This window comes from Austrofundulus limnaeus, unplaced genomic scaffold (assembly GCF_001266775.1).
Source record: "Austrofundulus limnaeus strain Quisiro unplaced genomic scaffold, Austrofundulus_limnaeus-1.0 Scaffold1921, whole genome shotgun sequence".
Lineage (NCBI taxonomy): Eukaryota > Metazoa > Chordata > Actinopteri > Cyprinodontiformes > Rivulidae > Austrofundulus > Austrofundulus limnaeus.
In genome coordinates this window covers 17,858-28,325 of record NW_013954323.1, presented here as the reverse complement: position 1 = coordinate 28,325, position 10,468 = coordinate 17,858, and the positions used below count along the sequence as shown (strand labels likewise).

The following is a 10,468-nucleotide window of genomic DNA, read 5'->3' as shown; positions in this document are numbered from 1 at the left end:
GTATATTTCTCCTCTCAGTAGGGTTGTTTACAGCACAAACGATTTCCGGTTAGCTTCTTAGCTTAGCCTCCGTCACAGCGACATACGTCACAGCAACATAAGTCGCAGCCAACTGATCCAATCATTTTAAACTTCAGCAGAGGCCACGCCTCCTGCAAGAAATCGATTCTCTATGCATCAAGTCCAGACCCTTGTACGAAGCAAAGTGAAGGACAGGGTCTGGTTTAAACCAGGCTAGGAAACGTCTGAAGATTAGCCGACAGCGGAAAAACAAACCTGCCCCTTTTTCTCCCTAAACTTTTCTCTGCAGGCTATTTTTCAATGCAGAAAAAAAAACAGAAACCCAGGCAAACTAGGTAACAAAATGAACCTTGTGACATAAACTTTTTCCATGGTAAAAATAGAAATGATCCCACCCAGACAATGGATCATCTAGTTCTCACTTCCAGTCCTTGTGACCCACTACCCTGCATGTTGTAGTTTTTTCCTGCTTTGGCACACCTGATTTAAATGAACGAGTGATTGGCAGGCTTCTGCAGAACTTAAAGACATGCTGAAGCACTAAAACATGCAGGATAGTGGGTCACGAGGAGCGGAACTGAGAACCACTGATCTACATAGATTTCCACCCATTATTGAAATCTCACTCAGAACAGAAAAAAACCCATATTCATTCTAGTATARAACCAAAACTACAAGAGATGAAAGACAACGACTGATTTTATTAAATGATGGAGATAAATTTCCCACACACCTGCAAGGTAATTTAGTTTTTTTTTCTCATCTTGAAAATATTATTAAGGCTAAAATCCTTTTTTCCAGTCAAGTAGCCTACCTAAAAATAATTGGTAYTCCACMTACATACAGTACYTTAGCAAAAAGCAAGTATTTTAGTAGTAAGAAATAACAAAGAGAAGCAGAGACCTCAAAAATCCCATCATTTTAATTTTGGTCAAACAGGCTGGCTTGAAAACKCTAAGACACTAATAAATTTTGAGTGCCWTTATCTGATTGTAGGCACAAACAATATAATTAGGCTACCAGGACCATGARTTGTCTAAATGCCACTGTGTTACAGAAACAAAAGAATAGGGGCTGGTAAAAAGTTTGAGTGGCTGATACAAAAATATTTCTACCAGCCACTGTGGCTGGTGGGGAAAATTATTAATTTCCACCACTAAACGTCACTGTAAATTGTTCCAACTTTATAACAAATGTACATGACACACGGGCATCAAGTCCTGAACATGGCCATATGCTAATTCACCACAGTGCCACCCAGTGGCAGTCCAAACATACCTTTCAGTGTTTGACAAAAATCTCAAGACAGACAACTGCTTCAACTAGATGTACGCACAATTTGAATTGCCCTGGTGTGCGAGGGCCCTTTATCACTGCTTGCAGTTTAAAATGTTTTTATTTATTTATTTTTTGCTTGGGGGNTCAACAACGTTTAAATTTTTACACCAGGAGCTAAAGGTCTGTTTCAGGAAATCACATCCTCAGCATTCAGTGGTTGTAGGATTAATCTGTAAAAGAGTTCATACACCACTAGTTGGCAGTGTTTTACATATTGTACATGAATTATTGCCAGCTAGTAAGTRTCAACTTGAATTTGTGTTTTAAAATTAGCTTCCACTAGTTTTTCTATGGCATAAGTGGTTTTGAAGTTGTGGACCTAAATATTTAAATAAGCGCTTTAGAAATTGCGGAGCTAATTTTTGGATTAGCGCTGCCTACCGCTGTTTGTATCTTTTCAGTCTTATTGCTTCCATCTTGTCAAATAGGTTGGATAAATATTTGGTGTTTTTAATTCTTTACATGTATGAAAATGTAAAAGAGTCTCCTTGGGCAGCAAAGCATATCTGTTTGTATATTAAGTCTATGTCCTGTGTCTTCACAGTGCTTGCCTGCAGCTCGGGCCTCCATGCCCTCTCTTCTTAGTGCCGCTCGGCCTGCTGAGCCCCCAGTGGTGTCGGTACTGGGCTGCAGCTGAAGCAGGACCACAAAGACTGGACGGTGGTGTCGGTGCCTGAGGTGGTGGAGGTGGGTCGTCGCTGGGCCCAGAATCCTCGACGTCAGGCCAAACCAGGCCTGTGGCGTTCCGGCCACACGAAGATGAACAAACTGAACTTTCACAACAACAAAACCATGCAGGACCGCCGCTGTGTTTGTGTTTTTTTGCCCAATGATGACACCCTCAATATCATTGTCAGTGTGAGTATTTATTAATGCCCACATATATGCTTCATTTTCAACTGCGCTACATTGTAAGATAATAGTTTGCAGGAGTGAACTAAGTGGATGTAAATTTACTACTATTAATAAACTTTTTAGAATCAACCTAATTTAAGATGACTGCCACTAGGGCTGCCACAAACGATTATTTTTATAATCGATTAATCACCGATTATTTTTTCGATTAGTCGACTAATCGGATCATATGTTAATTGAATATAAAACATACAGCTTATCACGCCAGAATACAGCTGCTATTATATAACCATGGTTAGATTTTAGCTATATGCTAACTAAAAATAATAGCTGTGGAAGGTAAGTTCTGCTCTGCAGATATTACACAGGTTTCCCAGTTACCACTACTTTGCATGTGTGTCAAGGACAGAAAGGCAGATGTGGCAGTGGAAGGTGTCAAAACAGTTTGGAGAGAAAAACAAAGTAAAGAACAACAAAAAAGAAAACGATTAATCGATTATTAAATTAGTCATCGATTATTTTAATAATCAATTAGTCGTCGATTAATCGATTAATCGTGGCAGCCCTAACTGCCACAGAGAACAGACTGTAAAAACATAAAAAATTGATATAACTCTTATATTATTCCACAGGCCTAAAATTTGGTGCGCCAGTAGCTGAGAGTCGTCCCTATAAAATGTGTTATGAATGGTAGCATATTGTGCAAGATTTAATTTTTAAAGTTTGACAACTTTTGGGAAATAATTATTCAGTCTATCTGTAAATATCTTGCATATTTACATCTCACCTCTGTCTGTTGTCATGGTTTGCCAAAAGTTGTTTGTTTGATGAGTTAACTTAATATGATGCTGAATGTATGAGTAGTTCGGATACTAGTATTTTTAGCATTATATTTAGAAAAATATGTTTGAAAATCTGTCAGAAAGTTTAAACAGGGCCAATGGAAAACATGTTGATTATTTTACTACTCAAGTAGGGCTGCCTCGATTAGTCGACAACTAATTGATTATTAAAATAGTCGATGACTAATTTAATAATCGATTAATCGTTTTTTGTTCTTTTCTTTGTTTTTCTCTCCAAACTGCTTGGACACCTTCCACTGCCACATCTGCCTTTCTGTCCTTGACACACATGCACAGTAGTGGTAACTGGGGTAGGCCGTGGACGTCACAAGACATTATAAGACAGGCTCTGGTATCATGGCTACCTGACAACAGAGCTCAAAGTGTGGGATCATTTTAAGAAAATGAAAGAGAAACCTGTGTAATATCTGCAGAGCAGAACTTACCTTCCACAGCAATTATTTTAGTGTCCTGGATGGATAGAAAGGTGCTATATAAGTAGAGTCCATTTACCATTTACCATTTAGTTAGCATATAGCTAAAATCTAACTATGTTTATATAATAGCTGCTGCATTCTGACGTGATAAGCTGTATGTTTTATATTCAGTTAACGTATGATCCGATTAGTCGACTAATTGAAAAAAATTATCTGTGATTGGTCAACTATAAAAATAATTGTTTATGGCAGCCCTATAATCAAGTGAATAAGCTTGTTAAACTACTATCTGAAATTTGACCATTGATGGTCGAACCTCAGATTCAGGAGAAGAAATGCGACTTCCGTCTTGGCCGTGAAACAATGGACCAGCTCTTTACCCTCACTAGGGTCCTCCAGGGGACATGGGAGTTTTCATTAACTTGGAGAAGGCGTTCAACCATGTTCCTCGAGGTACATTGTGGAGTCAGTGGGATTGTGGGTCTATTGTTAGGGGCCATTCAGTCCTTATACAAGCGGTGCAGGAGTTTGGTTCACATTGCCGGCTGTAAGTTGAACCTCTTCCAGGTAGGAGTTGGACTCCTGCACATAACATTTACAAAATGTCTCAATACAGCCAGGGGACAGAGGGAGTCCTCTTCAGTGTCCTCAGGATTCCATCTCTGCTGTTTGCAGATGATGTGGTTCTGTTGGCGTCATCATGTCGTGATCTCCCGCTCTCACTGGAGTGGTTCGCAGCTGAGTGTGAGGCGGCTGGGATGAGGGTCAGCACCTTAAAATCTGAGTCCATGGTCCTTTGTCAACAAAGGGTGGATTGCTCTCTTTGGGTTGGAGATGAGGTTCTGCCTCAAGGGAAGGAGTTCAAGTATCTTGGGGTTTTGTTCACGAGTGAGGGAAGAATGAAGCCTGAGACAAACTGTGTTTCCATCAAGGCTTTTTGATGCGCATATAAAAGTGTTGCATTAAAAAMGCAAAAAAAGTCGGATGGAAACAGCAAAATTCGAAAAAGAATTCTCAATTCGCTAAAAAGTTTTTACACTCGCTTGAGGTGGTTTTTGGATGATTCGCAAAGTAGTTAATGAGCAAAACGGGAGWTGGAAACACGTTTGCTGAATAAATTCTGACGTAGCGCATATTTACCTCACGTGACGTTCAGCTGTTTCCTCTTTCCTGCCTCGTCCCGGCGTAGTTGCACGTGCCTTTCTGCTGCATAGTTTAACATTGCGTTTATTTCCCTACGTCTCCTGGCAGCGTTAAACATAGCCTGTACTAGCTGAATAGATAGAATAATTGCAACTTGCCCAATAGCAAGTCAATCATGAACAAATTGCTCCATTGTCCCGAGATGATTAGCTTCTGCTTGTTAGCAATTTTCACTTCCTGTTTACTACCACAAAGCTTGTCGCCAAAGTCTGACGTAATCACGCGTTGCGTAGCCTCGTCTGACGTAATCACMCGTTGCGTAGCCTRGTCTGACGTAATCACGCGTTGCGTAGCCTCGTCTGACGTAATCCTGCATTGCGTAGCCTCGTCTGACGTAATCGCGTTGCGTAGCCTCGTTTATTTGCATCAAACTGTCGAGAGGGAAACTAGATGGAAACAGTCTAGATTTGAATTTTTATTTATTTAATTTTTTGCGAATTTTGAAAAGGTCGATAAAAATTCACTCTACAACTGGATGGAAACACGATTATTGACAGACAGATTGGTGCAGCTTCTGCAGTATTATGTACTCTGTATCAGTCTGTAAGGCAAAGCTCTGTGTTTACTGGTTGGTCTACATTCCCACCCTCTGAGATCATGGATAGAGGTGGACGAAATGAGTTCTTTCTCTACAGGGTAGCTGGACTCTCCCTTAGAGATAGGGTGAGAAGTTCAGTTATCCTGGAGGGACTCAGAGTAGAGCCGAGGCTCCTCCACATCGAGAAGAGCCAGTTGAGGTGGTTCAGGCATCAGGAAGCCTCCTGGACGCCTCCCCAGGGAGGTGCTTCAGGCATGTCCAACTGGGAGGAGACCCTGAGGAAGACCATGGACACTGCACAGACTGTGTCTATTGGCTGGCCCCGTAATGCCTTTGAATCCCCCCGGGCTGGAATATTTGGCTTTGGAGAGAGAGGTCTGGGCCTCCTTGCTAAAGCTGCTGCTCCCAAGAACCAACTTGGAACAAGTGGAAGATAAAGGATGGATATTATCCATCCTTTATCTTCCACTTGTTCCTACTATCTGATTGTAGGGCTGTAGCGATACATTAATCTCATGATATGATACAATATTCGATATTCTGCTCACGATACGATATATGTATATCACAATATTCAGCGAATGGTACGATTCGATTTTCTGAACGATTTTAGAGGGACAGAGTGATTTTGGTGACATTTTGTGACGGTTCCATAGACTTAGATTGAATTAACTGAACTGAAAACTGATTAAAACCAGCAACTACAAAATAACTGGCTCTGATTGGACAGAGACCTGGTCTACAGCTGCACAAAATTAATCAAAGATGCGGTGAGAAAATTAGTTTTCTTTGAAACAGTGCAAACTGTAGCTTACAAGGCTAAATAATATTTAGTTCAATTCAGGTAACTTGGGCCAGTAAAGAGCAAATTTTCCCAATTCTTCAAGATTTGATGTTTATGATGAGAGTAATTAACACAGTTAAAGACTTGGAGMTAAATTATTTTGTTCCCATGTTACAGAGGGGGAACAGGTTATTTTAAGCAACTGAAATATTTGGTTCTTGTATCAGCAATAAAAAATTATAAATACACACAATGTGTTGGAAGACAGTGTTTGGTGGCAGACTGATAAATAGTGAGGCTAAAGACAACATGAGAAAAGTTGGAAAAGGACTGATAAGGACTCATTCTGTGATTTAAAAAAGGCCAGGTTTTATTTATTTTTTCATTTTAGAGTTTTTTTTTAACAGCAGCTGATGATAAAACTGAAAGTTACCTTGACAAGATTATGAGTCCTTTTACTCAAAAATGCTGTGAAAATGGTCGGATCCTCCTCTCTGGCTGCAGTGTGCCCTCCAGACACGGGGACAGATTTTCACAGGGGAACTGAATTTCACACAACACCCTCTAAGCTCAAGGCGTTAGACGCATGCCTGCCTGCCTTACGTAACGTGACYGCTGACTACAGTCGGAAAAAGAGCTCTCCAGATGAAACACTTCAATTTGTCTTAAAATACAGACATTCTGACTAATAAGTAACTGTTGGGGCGGCTGTGGTGCAGTGGTAGAGCAGCTGGCTTTGGGACCCGCAAGTCACAGGTTTGACTCCCCGCCATGCCTACATGCCGTTGTGTCCTTGGGCAAGACACTTCACCCACCTTGCCTACTGATGGTGGTCAGAGGGGCCGGTGGCGCAGCATGGTAGCCTCGCCTCTGTCAGTCTGCCCCAGGGCAGCTGTGGCTACAATATAGCTTACTGCCATCAGTGTGTGAATGTGAGTGTGAATGAATGATGCATGAAAAATTGTAAAGCGTCTTTGAGGGTCTCGAAAAGCGCTATATAAAACTAATGCATCATTATTATTATTATTAACCTTACCTCAGCTTAGAAGGGTGTTGATATTTTCTGCTCAGATTCAGCTATCAGTGCAAGAAGCTAATGTTTACTCACCATGCTAATGCTACCCTTACTCTCTGGCTGTGTCCAAAACGGCAGGACAGGTCCTCCGAAGGCCGAATTTGTTGGCCGCATACGTCACAGCGCCGCGACGAAGGACGTCCAAAACCGAAGACTCCTTCGATGCAGCCGACAAATACGTCCTTCCTTTGGCCCGAATCGAAGGACAGGTCTGATGGATCCTTCCCGGCCCAGCGTATCCCATAATGCATTGCGGCCTGACCGGAGATTTTTTTATGCTAGTAATGGCGGACGAAGCGAGAGAAAAGAATACGTTTTAAATAAAAATGTGGTGATTTAAAAATTAAAATAATTCAGCGGTTGTAATTCTAATACTTTTATCATTTGTATGGACATGTTTTTAAATATTATTTTTTTGTCATAAAAAACGCGAAATAAACATGCACCTACAGCAGGTCAATTAGTTCTTCAAATGTTACCTTTAAGTTAATTTTATAGTTTTGTGATATTAATAATGCTAATATATTGATATTTTTCTAATTTTGATTTAAGTTTGCTTGTTTAGCGTCGTCACAGTTGCTAGGTGACATGACGTACGCCGGGGTAAGGAGGGGAGGCTAGACCGTCCAAATTCACAGTCTCTTTTTTTCCGCTCTTCCCGGTCTACCAAGGACCCGGCCCGCCGCGACCGGGGAGTCTGGGTCCTCCGGAGAACCCGGCCTGTCGTTTTGGACACAGCCTCTGGCTCCTTAGGAGTAGAAGAGCCAAATGTCTGTCTGACTGCTGCCAACTAGTGGTCAGAGGCTGAACTACAACATAAAAATGAACCGTTGGAAAGTTGACGTTTTAAACCTTAAGTAAAAATCGATACAGGGCTTTAGAAWATCGATACAGTATCGGGAAATGAAATATCGATATACTGTATATCGGTGTATCGATATTTTCCTACACCCCTAATGGATAGATGGAAATTACAATCTGTACAGCATTTCATATTGATTAGACAATTACTTGCAACATAAAGATCCTAAAGCCAGAAGTAGTCCAGGAACATTTGTGTGATTATGTTTGGTTGTATATGTGTATCAATGTTGATGCTCTTTAAAAAATAATTCACAATCTCCACCCCAGGTGAAGACTTTGTGCCAGGAACTTTTGGTCCAGGTGTGTGACCTCCTCAGGCTGAAAGACTGTCACCTTTTTGGACTCAGCGTCATTCAGAGTAAGACTTTTCTTCCTCTTGTGTGCTACACTCATCAAAATGCATTTGTTTTTTGTGCAACTTTATTTGTGTCCTCAGAATGCTMTTGCATCATCTAAATCAGGGGTGGGCAATCCTGGTCCTTGAGGGCCGCAGCCCTGCATGTTTTACATGTTTCACCTCTCCAACACACCTGTAAAACATGCAGGACTGCTGCCCTCAAGGACCAGGATTGCCCACCCCTGATCTTAACAATCTGAATCTGTGCTCAGTAAAGTGAGCAATACATTAGTTTGTGTGTTTTGCAAAAAAAATAAATAAATAAATAAATAAAAAGTAATCTGAGTGTTATTAGAAAGTCTAAAGTATGGTTCATAGTAATTGTTTTTTTAAGGATCAAGTTGGACCCATTTTATGCATTTTTTCATAACTTTCTCAATTCATTTATTTCAAACTAGAATTCTTTTTTTAATTGACATTATATTATATATATATATATATTAACATAGTTTTGTCCACACCCGAGTTGTAGGAGGAAAACTTGTGTCTTTTAAAAAACATTTATTTCTTGTTAACCGCGGAGATGAAAATAAGATGTGGACATTCACTTGCTCATAAGTCTATCTTGCTAATTTAACAATTATCTTCTGCTCTCTGGGAGCACAGCAGATTATTTTCAGCAACATGGGGAAGCTCACATGTAGGGCAGGCATTTTAACATAAAATTGGCTTTACAGCACTGATATTCCAAATATCTGAAATAAATAATGCTCTAATGCTCTGCTGTTGATTATCGTTCTGTGTTCAAAAGCCCCCACCCCCGCCTTTCCAAGGCCAATACTCTAGGGGAAACAGTGGAGATGTTTAAAAAAGTTGACTAAGGGGTCTCTGCAGTAGGTTTTGCCTTGTGGGCGGAGACGTCCCTGCTCGTGATTGGCAGAGGTCTTAATGTGGGCGGAGATGGCCCTACTCATGATTGGCAGAGGTCTTAATGTGGGCGGAGACGGCCCTACTCGTGATTGGAGGAGGTTTRGATGTGGGTGGAGATGGCCCGAGACGTGATTGGTCGSATTGACGGTGGGGTTTGAGGAGGCTGGAGGCAGCGGGGAGTAGCTTGGTCGAGTCGGGCAGGAAGCAACACATTTTTTAAGATTAATTGTGGTCACAACTTGAGAAAGGAAAGTGCTAGCTGCACGAAATTTGAACGTCATACATGTGAAAGGATGTGTAACTATATGGCTTGGTTAAAACATCCCTAACCAGCCTGTGAAAAGATCGCTAAAAATCAGTATTTTTTTACAGGCTGGTTAGGGATGTTTTAACCAAGCCATATTGTTACACATCCTTTCACATGTATGACGTTCAAATTTCATACAGTTAGCACTTTCCTTTCTCAAGTTATGACTAAAATTAATCTAAAAAAACATTACTTCCCGCCCGACTCGACCAAACCCCTCCATACCCCACCATCAATCGACATCTCTTGGGCCATCTCCGCCCACATTAAGACCTCGGCCAATCACGAGCAGGGACGTCTTCGCCCACATTAAGACCTCGGCCAATCATGAGCAGGGACGTCTCCGCCCACATCAACACCTCCGCCAATCACGAGCAGGAACGTCTCCGCCCACATTAAGACCTCGGCCAATGACGATTTGAGCCGTCTCCGCCCACAGGACAACACTTTCTGCAGAGACCCCTACTTGAAAAAGTTAGCTGCATATATTTATTTATCATATTATCAATAATACAATTCATGACCTGACTTATTGAGTGACTCAGTCTGCAGTGTTTGCATCTACTTAATCAGTTGTCCTCATACATTATATACCTCTGTGTATAGCCATGTTAACATTTTTGTAGTACACATTTTAGTAGAGTACACATTTTTCTTATATTTTATTACATGTTGAACGTTTTTGTAACCTTTCATGTCGGGAAGGTAACCTTTGGTGTCACTTGCTTAAAGGGCCAATATTATGTTTTTCTCAGGCATATATTTAAATACTATACCATAATAAAGTATCTATGTCACCTTTAGTTGTAATTAAAATGTTGTTTTATGTTTAAATAGAAAATAAACTTATCTTCTCATCACTTCCTCTTCGAAATGCCTTGAAATTGGCCTCTGTCTCTTTAAAAACACCTTTGCTTCTGTCTCGCCCATTTCGGTG

General features: G+C 40.9%; 1 protein-coding gene across 1 annotated transcript in view; it reads left to right on the top strand.

Moving 5' to 3' along the window:
- The window catches only part of frmd6 (FERM domain containing 6), a gene marked incomplete in the record, with an annotated part of 30,255 nt that overhangs the window by 2,240 nt on the left and 17,547 nt on the right, over window positions 1-10,468 (top strand). Inside the window, 2 exon segments of the mRNA XM_014033982.1 lie at window positions 1,904-2,217; window positions 8,225-8,315. Of these exon segments, the coding sequence (XP_013889436.1) occupies window positions 2,119-2,217; window positions 8,225-8,315 (190 nt within the window).